Source organism: Choloepus didactylus, chromosome 10 (assembly GCF_015220235.1).
Source record: "Choloepus didactylus isolate mChoDid1 chromosome 10, mChoDid1.pri, whole genome shotgun sequence".
Lineage (NCBI taxonomy): Eukaryota > Metazoa > Chordata > Mammalia > Pilosa > Megalonychidae > Choloepus > Choloepus didactylus.
This window is the reverse complement of record NC_051316.1, coordinates 102396046-102411460: the sequence shown is the minus strand read 5'-3', so window position 1 is coordinate 102411460 and position 15415 is coordinate 102396046. Positions and strand designations below refer to the sequence as shown.

Here is a 15415-nt window from a genome sequence, read left to right as displayed (position 1 = left end):
TTGAACAAACTGTTAACAAGCAGTAACCTCTAGGGACTGACTAGAAGTAGAAGGCACTGCAGGAGTGACTTTCACTTTTTCCTTTGTACACTTCTGTGTTGTTTGTATTTATTGCAAGTAAGGGTTACTCTTATGATTTAAAAATAACAAGACAAAAAAAAGTAAAATAACATCAATTACACAGGCTTATTAATCAGATACTAATCATTCAAAGTAAGAGATCTTGCTACGTCTTAAATACTGTGTGCCTGAAACTCCAGAATTTTTAACTCATGCTTTTCCATTATATTTTACTAAAGCAAATAAAAATCACAGTTCCCTTCTAAGTCTCTCAAATGCTTTCTATCCACAAAAATAAAACCTGGTCATGATGATAGTTAATGCATACATTGTGCTTACCATGCATCAGAACTATACTAAGCACTATAAATGTATAAACTTAGTTAATCTTCACAACAATTCTACGAGGTAAGTACTATTATCTCCATTTCAAGTTTAAGAAACTGAGGCCAGAGAGGTTAGGTGACCTACCTGAGATTACACAGCTAATAAGGGACAGAGCTATAATTCAAACCCAAGTATGGACTCCAGAGTCCATGCCTTTAACCACTACACTTCCTGTATTTCGGTAATGTGTGGATCTCTTTCTATACAAAGGCCAAAAAAGGTTACAGATAAAAGCCAGGTAGTTAATAACCTCCCTGAAGCTGGAAGAGATGCAGATTTGGCTTTTTATGGATGAATAATCTGTGTTACTACTTATGTCAAAGCCAAGCTCTAATCCAAGATTCAAGATTGTATTAATGCTCATAACCATGTGGGAAAACTCTCTACCAGCTGAACAGTAGTCCAAAGTCTGACTCCACAGTAAAGTGCTGAGCCTAAGAATTAGGTCAGACATCCATTACTATAAATACAGCTAGACAAGCAGTTTAGAGAAATTTCCACCCTAAATCAAAGCAGAGAAATTTGAAAACTCTTGCCTTACAAATTGACAAAGTAGATTTTATTAGTTTAGTTCCAGACCCACTTTAAATCTGAAGAGAGAAAGAACAGGAGTTTGTCTCTAACACTGCTTGAAGACTTCAACCACCAAGGAGAAATGCCTTATTTTCTAAGTCGATTCAGACAAAAATTGGCATTTATCTGCATCAGCAAAATTGAATATTCCAGTTTGAGGGAGAAAAATGAGATTCCCTGCTTAAATTGTATATTATGTCCAAATATATTGACCTCCTGATTGAGGAAGGAAAAAAATGATGCAAGAAAGGGATTTAACCTAATATATAAATGTGCTCAACCTAGATACACACCTGTCCCCAAAGACCTACCAAATCCACATATATGCAGGGAAAACATGAATTACAATCTTTTCTGGGCCTCAAGTGGTCTGTACTATTATTGTTTGTAAACAAAATCCTCTCAATATCTCCTCCACCTGTCACATGCACATCTGTTATTCATATAAACAAGGAGAGATGAACAAGGAAACTGGAGCTTTGGGAAGAATCCTTTATACTCAGCTTTTGACCCACTGGTTGAAAGAGGTACTACGCTGCCTTTCAAACTTCCCCAAATAACCCAAGAGGAGAGGCAAGGTGAACAAACCCAACCGAACCCAACCCAAAACTTTACACCCAGAGTCTCTGACAAAGGCCAAAAAGCCCTGTTTAGACGGAGATCCATGCCTTCCACACAGCAGCCGCCCCATTTCCGAGGAAGCACAGCGCAGGGGGGACAAAAGACTTTCCAGGTTGAGGGGAGGAGGGGCGAGCTGGAGCTTGGACCTTCCTTTGGAAGTCGAAATCTGGGGAGCCTTTGGGGCAAGAGATGATAAATTCTAGGCAAGAACCCAACCCCAGTTGCCGGAGCTAGGATGGGGATGGGCAGCCGCTGGGGAGGGACCTGCGGATGAGAAAGCGCTGGGACTCACCTGGGGGCGGAGGAGAGGGGGCCTCGGTGGCAGGTAGGGTGGGTGGGATGCTGCTGCTGCTGCTGCCAAGGAGAACGCGGGTCGGGGTCTGGGGAGTGGTGGGCGCCGGGACCGTGGTCGCTATAGGGGTGGTCGGCGCCGGGCTAGTGGTCGCCGAAAAGGTGGTCGGCGCGTGCCCGGTCGGCGCCCGAGAGGTGCTCCGAGTTGGTTCCACCACCGGAGGGGTAGTCGGCGCCGGGCCGAGCGGTTCCCGAAAGGTGGTCGGAGCGGGTCCTGCAGTCGCCCGAGGGGTGATCTCCGGGAAGTGGGTTGAAGAGGTGACAGCCAGGGATCGGTGGACTGTAGCGCGTGGAGGTCCGGTCCTCGGGGCCTGGGCCGTGGGAGCCGTCGCCTTAGAGAAGGGGTGACTGGGCTCGCCCCGCAACCCCGGGCCTGGCGACGCGTCCACCTGCCCCACGGCCCCGCCGCCACCAGTGACATTTCCCGCTGAGGTAGCAGAGGCGGCGGCGGCGGCGGCGCAGCACAACAGGGCGAGGCCGCCCAGGCTTGGCAGGCTCCTCATGGCGCGCTCGGCTCCGCCATTCATTCATTCAGTCAGTCGGTTGGTCAGTCATCTTCTCCTCCCAAAGCTCGGATCGAGGAAGCCGCCGCCGCCGCCGCCACTGGGCGCACCATCGCCAGCTCTCTCTGACAGGCGGCCGGCCCCGCGGGCGGGCCCCAGAGCGAAGGAAGCCACCGGGCCGTGCGCGGACAGCCCGCCCTCCCCGATTGGCAGTAGCTCCCAACCAATGGGAGGGCACGCAAACCCACGTGACCCGGCCCTTTTGTTGACCCGCAGGCCAATCAGAAGGCGGCGATGGAAGGGGGCGGGGCGGAGGGCGGGCGGAGTGTGCGCGAGCCTTGCTCTAGCCTGCCCGACGCGCGGTGGCGGTGGCTTTGTCTGCCCTAGGATCCCGGCGCGGGCCTCGGGCACCCGACGCCGCGGAGCAGACAAAGGACGCGCCCCGCGCGGCAGACGCCGGGCCAAGTCGTCTGCCCTACTGGGCGGCGAGCGCGTCCCGGGGCGGGGAATCCGCTCTCGGGAGTTTCTCCGCCCTTCTGAACAATGGGGAGCCGGCGCCGCACCCCAGCTCGGGTGGGGACTGGATTGGAGCCTTCGCAATGGGGGAGGGGGGCAGCAGCGAGAATGTAGAACTCAGCATTCCCTCTGTTCCGAAAGAGAGCCCGGCTTCGGCTCTGTGAGGTCTGCCCTGCCATTCACGTTCCAAAGATGGGGAAACTGAGGCCCTCAGCAAGACCAGCGTCCTCACCCGGCACCTGCTGTGTGCTAGAGGCAATGCCAAGCTGGCCGCAGGGCCTGGAAACTGGTCGGAAGCCGAAGGTAAAAGCTCCCTAGATGGGGCAGACAGGACTTGTTCGCAAAACTTATCCTAAAGCTCGGAGGGGAAAGAGTCAGATAGAGTTGAACCTCAGCTGTGTGTCTCCTGCAGAGTGGTGTTTGGCCTGAATGCAGTTTTTTCACCTGTAAAATGGGGATGATAGGACCCCACTTACAGAGCTCTTGTGAGAATCAGGGACCCCACTCACAGAGCTCTTATGAGGATGCAGTAACAATGTAGGTAAAAGGGCTTATTAGCGCAGTGCCTTGGCTGGCAGTAAACCCTCATTAATGCTAGCTACTCTCGCTGTACTGTGTCAGGACAAGCCTAAAATTAGAAAGCAACCCCAAGACCTGCCGTGTCCCCCGAGCCTCGGGCCTATGCCAGAAATTGGGATGGGGCCAATATCTGGTTTTGTCCCTGGCTGGCACTAAACCCTGGATGAAGCTGGAATTCGGGTGTGCAGCCTCGCACCATCGTGCAGGCAGGTTGGGCTTGTCATCCAGTGGGGCCTAATCCCATCCTCATGGCCAACCCAGTCCTCTCCTCCTCAACAGGATGTTTGCTTTTGTGCCGGTTTCCCCATTAGTCATCGGCATCCAACTAGAAAGGCAGGACCAGATCTGTGTGTGAACTTGTGTATATGTTAATGAAAACATGCATTTATTTATGAGCCTGAGTGTGTGCGAATATGAATGTGCTTGCATATGAAAGTATACACACATACACATGTCTGTGTATGAGTATTTTATGTATCTGGGTGAGTTTATTATGGGAGCTAGTATCTCTTTTTGTATATTATGTTTTAAATATCTCTCTATGTGTACTGTTGTGTGTTTTTTGTATTTTTCTGTGTGATTTTGTGTTTCTTGGTATCTGTGGGTTTGTCTGTCTGTGTATATAAGCAGGGATCAAAATGAGGGTGTTTGTGCTTTGGTTTCAAAACCATATTTAGCAAACACTAATTAAGCTTTTGTGTTTACTTCTCTTGGGGAAAAGGGTCTGATCATGCCCCTTCCCCATATTCTCTTGCTAATTCCTCCTGGACCTTCAAACCCTAACTAAAATGCCACATTCTCTAAGAGACTCCTGGATCTCTCAGTGGGAATTAATCTCTCCACACACACACACACACACACTACAGCCCTTTGTTTATTCATTGATTACAGCCCTGATCTATCAATCTATCCCTCCCCTCCCTGCCTCTTCCTAAAAGGATTAAGGATGGCTTTCCAAAATTCCCTCCCCTCCCTGCCTCTTCCTAAAAGGATTAAGGATGGCTTTCCAAAATATATACAACAGGATACATAGAACTGCCCACACAGCTTCATTCCTTCCCACGGGCATGCATCAGCCTTGATACTAGAACCTGTGATTTATGGTCTGTCTCTGCTGTCAGACTGTTCTCTCTGTTCCCAGTGCCTAGCAGGAATAATACATGTGAGCACAAATCCTTGCTAGTTAGATTGAATTAAGGTGAAAAGAGATCCTGTAGTGCTCTGCGAAGAACTTGGGTTTTAGAATCAGACAGACCTGGGTCATGACTCTGCCAGCTGTGTGACTTTGGAGGAAACCTTTCTCCTCTGTGAGCCTCAGTTTTGTCATCCATAAAGTGAGGCCGATAATCCATCTCACTTAGTTGAGGGGAAGATTGAAGAGAATGCTTTTACAAAGCCTAGCACGTAGAAGGATCTCAATCTGGATTCATATTTCATTTCTACCACTGCTAACCTTGAGCCTTGTTGGCTGAAGGACCAGAGCAGAAACCTCTGTCCTATAATTCCCCATCGGATGACTTGGTCTGACAATTGCCCTACAGATATCCCCAAGTGATATCTGAAAAATGCTGGGTTGGCCCTGAGCGGTGCTGTCTCAGAGACTCTCCAGCAGTGGGGGAGAAAAGCTGATGCAGCTTCTTTGCCTGGAGAATCAGAGCAAAGGACTAAAGGACCTTGCCAAAGTGATCCAGGCCAGCTCTCAGACTCAGGCTGGGGTCATCCAAGCCCCAGACTAAGATGTCCTAATTTGCCCATAATGTGTATAGAAAATGTTGATTTTTTTTCAGATAATGAAAGTGTATTTGTGTCGATTCATTCAACATGTAATTCTTAATTTTGTGGCTCTGCCTTTATTTCTAAACCATAAAATGATTTTTAATTTCTTAGGAATAATATTTTACTTTTTTTGTTTAAAAACTGGAGTCCTAAACTATCCAACATCAGAGAAGGGTGTTACTGTATTTATTCAATTTAATCATATAAAGTCATGGTGATGGTGGCTATGAAGTCAATATGGCAGATAGTGAAACAGTCTTATGATGTGGCAGATACTGTTCGAGGAGTTCTGCATTCATAACTCATTTATTTCTCACAAGTAGGGATATCACCCACACTTGAAATAGGAAGAAACTGGGCTCCAAGAAGTTAAGGGACTTCCCCAAGATCTACTCAGCCCCAAAGCCCATGCTCTTCTCTACACCCCACAGTCCATACTGTGGCCACTGTGCTATGCACATAGTAGATCAATGAATGTATACTGGAAGAAAGGACACACACACACACACACACACACACACACACACACACCAGATTTAATCCTCCTCCAGACACACACACACACACACACACACACACACACACACACCCCAGATTTAATCCTCCTCCAGAGGAGCATTAAAGGAAAGAGAGTCTTTGGGAGTAAGAAAAGAAAAGAAAGCGTTGTAATACAATGAAGTGTATATACATAATGGTCTAAATGGGGAATTTGGTGTTTTACATATATGCTACCATAATTTTAAAAAAGACTTTAAAAATTATAATATATCATGGATATGGTGCAGCAAAATAACTTCAACTCCCAGATTTCAATGAAACACAGAAACTTTCCCCTATTCGGCTTCATTGAAACAGCAGTGCTGACATGGACTATTTATAATCCCACTGGAGGCCAGCATTCCCTCAGATGTGGCTAAATGCAAGGTTTGTCATCTTCTGCACACAAATCCAGGGATTGTTGGGGCCACTATTAACTGTCTGCCCAGCGAAAGACACTGACAGGCAACTCACAGAAAGGAAAATGCAATTGACTAAGAAACATGAAATATGTACCACTTAAGTATTCAGTGACCTGCACAATGAAACAATGAGATGCTATTTTTCAACCTTTCATTTTGGCAAGAATTTTTAAAAACTGGTAATACTAATTACTGGCAAGGGTGTATCTAACACCTATTGATAGGAATGAAAATTGACACCTTTCCAGAAAGCCTGAAAAGTGTTTTTACTCATTGACCCATTATTTTCAATTTTAAGAATTTATTCTAGGGAAAAAGATCAGATTTCAATAAAGACTCATGTACAGAAGTGTTTATCAGACTGTTACTTATAAGAGTAAAAATAAGAAAAACCGAAGCAGATAACAATAAGGGATAGGTTAAATATTTTGTGCTCTATGACATCCCTTCTTTGCAATACTGTACATCCATAAAAAATGATATTTATGAAGATGTTTATAAAGATATTTATGAAGGAAATGCTTGCAATATAAAATTGTGAAAAAACAGGTTACAAGACTATTTATACTATGATCCCAATTATGTAAAATGATATATGAATAAATGCATAGAATAAAAGGCTGAAAGGAAATAAACCAAAACATTAACATTCTTTGTCTCTGAGTAATTCCATTATAGATATTTTTTATTTTCTTCTTCATACTTTTCTACATTTCCCAAATTTCTTACAGTGAGCACATATTAACTTTTATAATCAGGATTTGCCAACAATAGAACTCATTTGAATCTCAACCACATCCTTGACCTGCCCCCAATGCTGTGGTATCTCTTAAGATGATGAGGAGGGAAAAAGACCTAAGTTGTAAACTCACATTAATTACAAAGCACCATCCCCAAACCATGAAGCCAAATGTTGAAATCCTGCCTCAGAGTCCCTTTGCTGCTAAAATAAGCTCAGGAAAGCATTTGCTACAGTTCTTGAGATCTACAGAAGGATGTCATTCACAATGGGCACCAAGTCAAACCCTCACTCGTCATCAGTGTTGGCTGCAGAGCAAAGAATTTGAACCACTGGAGGGAGAAATGGGGTCAGAGCTTCACAAATAACCCTTTCCCTTAGGTTGCTATCAATTGTAATAAAGGGAATTACTAACAGGTGCACAGCACACAGAGCTTTTCCAACCATTGTCAATGCTAAACACTTTTACATGCATTATCTCTTTTAATCCTATATTGTGAAATAGAAAGGAGTGATTATCCCCACTTCACAGGTCAGTATACTGTCACGCGGTATTAAGTCAAATGACTTACCCAAGATCACCCAGGTATAAATGGCAGAGCTAGGATTCATAGCCACCCATTTAAGTCTCTGGTCTAGAGTGATTTCCACAAATGCTAACTGGACTTGTTCATCTCTGATTATTTCTTATTGCTGCTGTTATTAAGAGAAACGGTATACAAACTCCAACCCAGCAGTCTGGACTCCTGAAGACAATTATATAATAATGTAGATTACAAGGGGTGACTGTGATTGTGAAGACCTTGTAGATCACACCCCCTTTATCTAGTGTATGGATGAGTAGAAAAATGGGGATAAAAACTAAAAGACAAATGGGGTGGGATGGGGGGATGATTTGGGTGTTCTTTTTTCACTTTTATTTTTTATTCTTGTTCTGGTTCTTTCTGATGTAAGGAAAATGTTCAGAGATAGACTGTGGTGATGAACGCATAACTATGTTATCATACTGTGGACAGTGGATTGTATATCATGGATGATTGTATGGTGTGTGAATGTATTTCAATAAAACTGAATTTAATAAAAAAAAGAGAAACGGTATAGATTAGCAGTAAAGAATTTGGGTTCAAAATGGGTTGTTCTAGCTGTATAGCCTTGGACAAGTTACGTCAGCTCTGTGTGCCTCAGTTTCCACCTTTGTAGAATGGGAATAACATCTATCTCACAGGATAGGTAGTCAAGCAAAACAATGAATAGAAGTGCTGAGCCAATGCCACCATAGTAAACACTCAAAAGACATCAGCACATATCTGATTTTCCTAAAGCCTGTCTTCTAGGGGACCTAGTGGACCAAGGCCAGGAGGGTGCAACGTCCTTGGAGCTCAATGCCCAGAACTTCCATACTCTGCAACCCATTCCCATGACCTCAGACTGCGTGAAGAGCCTTCTTCATTGGGAGGTGTGCGCCTGCAGAGGGCAGCATCTAGACCTGGGAGAATCCTCGACAGAAGTGGTCACCTGGCTCCATTCTATCTCAGGTGCCCCCAAGAATTCCAGGTCTTTAGAACTAAGATGCTCTTTGTTACCTTATTTTGAGGTAGCTGTGTCAATTTCTTGCTGGCTTCTGAGGGCTAGATGCTAAGGAAAACAGCCTAGAGGAGTAAATCTTTCCTTGAAAAGGTCATAGAAACGGCAAATATCAAAGCTGAAAGGAGCTTTCAGTCCCTCCAAACCTGTTCCTGTGCAGACGTTAAACAGAGACCCAGAGAAAGGCTGGGTTTTGTGTAAGACCCCCACACTGAAAATTAGTAACAGAGTGGGTGGAGTCAGAGCCAAACTTCCTAACTCCCAAGCCACCATCAGACCCAAATCATTCCTTATGTAGGAGGTGACTGAGAACAAGTGAGGAGCCTATAGTCTGCTGGCTGGAAACCCACGGGTCTTCCACCCACAGCACTGACCCTCTGACTTCTAGTCCAGGGCTCCCTGGCCTCTGGTCACCAAGTTCCCTCTCCAGGAACTTTCTTCCTAGCATCACAAAAACATGGTGTCCTGCTGCCAGTTTATTATCAATGGCCAAGGCAGTACTTTAAATAATGACAATAATCAGGATCTGTTCTCAGGCAGCAGTGGGTACCCAAGGAATGACAAATCTTCCAAATTAGGCCACATTCATGTAAGGGAAATAGAAACAGCATCTTGCCCATTCCAGCAGGCCCAAATTAGAACAGCCTCTGCAGAGAGTCCTGGGAGATCAGGCCTGAGATCAGGGCCTGATTTCCTTTCTCAGATAATCTTATGATCACAAAGTATTTACAGAGTGAGTGCAATGACTCAGGTGCAGTCTGGAATTTGGAATTGCTTGTAATCTTTAGCCATATGCTGGCAGCACTACCTCTTTAAGAGACAGGAACCTTGGAACCTCTGCCATCTAGTCTGAGGTTGGGGAATTAGTTCAGAATCAGCCACACAGGGTTCCCAACTCAGAGTCTATCTCCCCTCAAGTTGAGATGGTTTAGTAGGAAAAGCACATGATCTAGTCTGTGCTACCACCAGTCTGTGTTACCTTCGGTAAAAATCAACCTCTCTAAACTCAAGTCTTGTCATTAGTATATAACACCTGGTCTAACTGTTGTGTTGTTGGGAGGATTCATTCACTTGTTCAGTGAAGATGTATTAAACACTGATTTAGGTGGTAGGAATATTTTAGAGAACAAGATAGTAAAGGACCCTGCAATCATGAGCTTACAATTTAGCAAGTTAGACAATCAATTAACAAATAAACAGGTAAATAAGAAAGATATTTACAGATTATGGTATGTGCTGAGAAGGAGATAAACAGGTTACTGTGACACAGAATAGCTGAGAGACATTCCCTTAAGGTGGTCAGGGAAAGCCTTTCTGAGGACGTTAACATTTGACCTGAAACCAAAAGAAGGAACCAGCTCTGCAAAAACTGGAAGGAGCTGCAAGTGTAACAACTTGAGGGGGAAGGTACCTAAAGGAGACTAGAATGGAAGAAGCATATTAAGTGAAGGAGAGAGTGGTGTGAGATAAGGTGGAAGCTAGATAATGCAAGGCTGGGTAGTCACGTAAGAAGACTGGATTTTATTCTAAGAGCAATGAGAAGTCAAGGGAGAGTTTCAAGCAGGGGGATGAGAAAGGATCAGAGGGCGGCAAGGATGGGTGTGTAGAGACCAGTGAGAAGCCTATTGAGTTGTTCAGGTGTGAGAAAATAGTGGCCTGGACTGGCCTAGAGGCAGATTCAGGATCTTTTCTTTAGAAGTGTAACTGTCAAGACTTGCTGTTGGATTGGGTGTAGGCTAAGAGACAGACAGAAAGAAAAAATGACTCCTAGATTTGGGAACCAATGGGATGACTCATTCATTCATTCATTCATTCATTCAACAAACATCCATGAAGCATGTATATCTGCCTGACCCTAAGCTTGGTACTAGGGGTAAAGAGAAGACATGAAGCTCACAGCTTACCCAAGGAGATAGACCAGAAAAGAGGCAAATATAATACATTATAGTACAGTAAAAGTTACAGGACATCTAACTCTACTGAGGGGAAAGGATCAAAGAAGTCTTCCTAGGGGAGGGGAATTTGAACTGAGTCTTGAAAAAGAAATAGGAATAAGGAGAAGGACTTTGGGGTCATGGAACAGAGTTCTGAAATAATAATAGTAGTAGTGGTGGTAGTAGCTGATATTTGGCAAGCTCTAACAATGTGCCAGGCAGTGTTCTAAGCATGGATTGACTCATTTAATACTTGCACAATTTTATAAGGTAGATACTCTAAGTATCATCTGCACTTCACAGATGAGGAGACAGAGTCACAGTTAACCCCTAATTTATAACTTGCCCGAGGTCACCTAGACAGAGCTACCTTCAGTTTCATGAATTCTGGCTCCGGTGCCCCACTCTAAGCACCACCCTAAACTTCCTTTCTATGGGAGAGCGCTGCATGCCCAGGGGGTGACAACAACTGCAGAAAGTATAGTAGGTTGTAGGAAGGTGGGAATTGATGGAAGATGAGATAAAGGACATGAAAGTGTTTTGCAAACTCTAAAGTACTGTCCCCAAGCAGATCATGATCACTATTATTAAATAGCTGCCTTCCCCTCTGTGAGAAACAAAGGTTTCCCAGCAGTGTCTCTGGATTATTGGTCTTGGAAGACAGAGGCTGCTTTGGGGGCTGCCCAGACAGACAGAGGTGGAATCCCAGGAGAAGATGGGCTGATGTGAATTGATCCCTGAGTTGGAAAGCAGCAGATGTGGGTTCCAGTTCTAACTCTGCCTTAACTGATTACATGGTCTTGTGTGAGTCTCTTCCCCAGCCTTGCCTTCAGTTTCCCCATCTGTAAGATAGCAGGAAGGAAGAGTGGGGGTTGAATGATTCTAAGGGCTTTTCCAGCCTTCATATTTTGAACAATTGCTGCTGCTGTGTGTTCTGCTTCTCTAGACTGGACAGCAACTGAAAAGGAATGTGTGCTTGGGGCCCTCTACCAAAACGAAATGCCACCAGGGTTGGGAGTGGCACCTTCCAGGAAGCAGGATCCATCCTGGATGGGAAGCCTATGGTTCAAGTCCCCCAAGTCCACAGATCTCCAGGTTAAACACCACTCATCCCTCCTGTCCTTCTGCTGTCTCTCCCAGGACATGTGTTTTCAGGGCCCTTAAGTCCAGCCCACTCCTTTCCCTCTTATTCCTCCACGGGAGTCTGAGCAGTGGCAGATGGCATTCTAGACACTCTACCTCTGAGGATACTGCCAGGAACCCCCTCGGTTTTTTACTAGTCACATTCCATGGGGTCGCATTTTGAGCTTCCTGTGAACCAAAAACCCCAGGACTTTCTCACATGTGCTCTCATCTTGTGCCATTGATCTTGAATCCACTGCCCCAGAATGACGTATTCACATTGGGTCTTTCTCCTTGTGTCTTGGGATCTCCATAGTGAGAACAGACTCACAGGCCTTCAGGAGAGCCTTTTACATCAAAGTCAGGTAATTCAAACCCTTCACACTCTTCACTTTGGTACACATTATTCCTTTCACGCTTCCTGAAAGTCCAGGGATGGTTTGGACTGGGTTAGGATTGTCAGATAAAATACAGAGTGCCCAGATAAAATTTAATTACAGATTTTTTTAAAATGAATAATTTTTTAGCATAAGTATGTTCCAAATATTGCATGGGACATACTTATACTAAGATATTACTTGTTGCCCATCTGAAATTCAAATTTAACTGGGTAGTCTATATTTTTATTTGCTAAATCTGGCAACCCTAGACAGAGATTATGAGCCCCACTTTTCTAGAACTGAAAAAGATTTATCCAAACTCCGTAAGAACTGGGACCATGCCTGATCCATTTTTATCCCTAACCTGGAGTTAATATGGAAAAAGTACTTGGTAAATTACTCAACTATTGAGCTTTCCAAGCCTCTAATTCCTACAGGAACCCTACAAGGTCTGCCAGGTCAGACAATAGTCCCAGGAACTCATGTTAGAATTCCCAGCTCTTCACACGTGGCTGTGCCAAAGATGAATTGAGATTCATGCCCTTGGGAAGACTGTAACTGCCAAGGAGAGGCCTGCTTATAATTGTGTCTAAGAGTCTCCTACTGAGTGCCTCTTTGTTGCTCAGATGTGGCCCTCTCTCTCTAACTAAGCCAACTTGGCAGATGAAATCACCGCCCTCCCCCCTACATGGGGTCTGACACCCAGGGGTGTAAATCTCACAGGCAATGTGGAATATGACTCCAGGTAGGAATCTGGACTCGGCATCGTGGGACTGAGAACATCTTCTTCACCAAAAGGGGGATGTGGAATGAAATGAAATAAGTTTCCGTGGCTGATAGATTCTAAAAGGAGCCAAGAGGTCACTCTGGTGGGCACCCTCATGCACAATATAGATAACCCTTTGTAGATTTTAGTGAATTGGAATGGCTAGCGGTAAATACCTGAAACTGTCAAACTACAACCCAGAACCCTTGAATCTTGAAGATGATTGTATGACAATGTAGCTTATGAGGGGTGACATTGTGATTGGGAAAGCCATGTGGATCTCATCCCCTTTGTCCAGTGTATGGATGGATGAGTAGAAAAACAGGGTGTTCTAGTTTGCTAATGCTGCCGGAATGCAAAACACCAGAAATGGACTGGCTTTTATAAAGGGGGTTTATTTGGTTACACAGTTACAGTCTTAAGGCCATGAAGTGTCCAAGGTAACCCATCAGCAATTGAGTACCTTCACTGGAGGATGGCCAATGGTGTCCGGAAAACCTCTGTTAGCTGGGAAGGCACATGGCTGGTGTCTGCTCCAAAGTTCTGGTTTCAAAATGGCTTTCTCCCAGGACGTTCCTCTCTAGGTTGCAGTTCCTCAAAAATGTCACTCTTAGTTGCACTTGGGATATTTGTCCTCTCTCAGTTTCTCCGGAGCAAGAGTCTGCTTCCAATGGCTGTCTTCAAACTGTCTCTCATCTGCAGCTCCTATACTTTCTTCAAAGTGTCCCTCTTGGCTATAGCTCCTCTTCAAAATGTCATTCACAGCTGCACTGCACTGAGTTCCTTCTGTCAGCTCATTTATATGGCTCCACTGATGACGGCCCATCCTGAATGGGTGGGGCTGTGCCTCCATGGAAATATCTCATCAGTTATCACCTACAGTTGGGTGGGTCACATCTCCATGGAAATCTAATCAGCACCAAAATGTCTGCCCCACAAGACTGCATCAAAGAATATGGCTTTTTCTGGGGGACATAATACATTCAAACCAGCACACGGGGACAAAAAAAAAAAAACTAAAAGAAGAAGGGGGTACAATTTGGGTGTTCTGTTTTTACCTTTGTTTTTTTTTTATTCTTGCTTTCACTTTTTCTGGTACAGGGAAAATGTTAAAAAAATGGAGCTGGGTGATGAATGAACAACTATATGATGGTAATGTGATCAATGGATTGTATACTTTGGATGATTTTATGTTATGTGAATAAATCCTAATAAATAAAAAAAAGTACAGTGAAAGTATATAATATCATGACATTATCGTAGGGCACCAAGAAAAGGCTCCTTTTCTTTACACTCCCTTCCTATGCCAGGTTCAGGACCTCAGGGAGGCCTGCCCTGGGCTGCCACATATAGGGTGGTCTTTGACTTAAATGCTGCCCAAGAAGCTCCTACACTATCAACACAGGGGCACAAAGTCCCTCTTCTTCCCTCTGGATAAGTAGAAAAGTCAAGGGGCTCTGGTGGGACAATCTCCATAGTGGCTCTGGACTTGACTCAGCTAATCTCTCTCATGATGGACATCTCTAGCCCTATCCACTGACAGATCACATACTTATTTCATCTGCCTGTCCAGAGCTGTGAATAAACACAGACACTTTGAGAAGAACTGAGCTACTGATAATGGAGGTCAGGGGTCTTGGTTCATTTCCAGGCTGTCAACTAAGAAAGATGATCTGCTAAAGAACTGGACCCTTGCCATGGGTCTAATATTTTCACATCTGAGACATACTGATAGAATCCTAAGTTAGTTAGAAGAGAGGGCCTTAAAAAGCATCCAGTCCAAACACCTTCATTTTTCCAGAAAGAAACACTGAGGACCAGAGAAGAAAAGGACTTATTTAAGCTCACATAATAACTTGGCAACATAACCAGACCTGGAACTCATATTTCTCCTTGGTGCTGCATTCCTGATTCAGATGATCAGATTTCAGCGCTAAGCAAACAGCAGGTGGGACAGATTGGTCACTAACCAGTGCACTGGGGCTGTGGGTCACTAAGTTTTAACCCCAGGACACCACCCATATCTTAACCCAGTCTGTGACTCTCTCCTCCCTGGAGGCTCTGCAGTCAACAAAACATGAATTGGAAATCAACTGTTCTCATCTATGCTCCTGAAATTGGAGCTGAAAGGGCTCACAGAAATCATCTAGTCTAGTTCCCTCAACAATGCAGAATCCCAAGTCTCTGTGCCAAGAAAGAGTTCCAGAGACAATGAACTCAGTGAACTCACAGATTGGTGGACAGGCCACATGGAGGCAGATGATTACAACCAGGATGCTAAGTGGGTCAGAGAGGGATGGATAACGTGTGGGGCTAGCCCACGTAAGCAGCAGTGATTACCATTCTGTCTGCTGTCAGTTCTGTTCAGAGTTTTTCTTATGTTAAACTAAAGCCTCTCCAAGCTTTGGCCAGCTGGCTCCAGCTCAGCCTCCTGGAGTCCCATAGACCAAATCTGCATCTTCTGCAAACTTGGGTAGGAGATGGCCCATGTTCTGTCACAAGTGAAGCTGCCGACTAAAGTAGGAACCCAGATCTGCATCCATCCCAGCCAGGGCTTTCTCCCCT

General features: G+C 44.8%; 1 protein-coding gene across 1 annotated transcript in view; it reads right to left on the bottom strand.

Moving 5' to 3' along the window:
- MEGF9 (multiple EGF like domains 9) overlaps nt 1-2636 on the bottom strand; it is a 131412-nt gene extending 128776 nt beyond the window's left edge. The window contains exon 1 of the mRNA XM_037851314.1: nt 1934-2636. Within this exon, the coding sequence (XP_037707242.1) occupies nt 1934-2519 (586 nt within the window). The 5' untranslated portion in view covers nt 2520-2636. The remainder of the gene's footprint in view (nt 1-1933) is intronic.
- Between the last annotated feature and the right edge of the window lie 12779 nt (nt 2637-15415).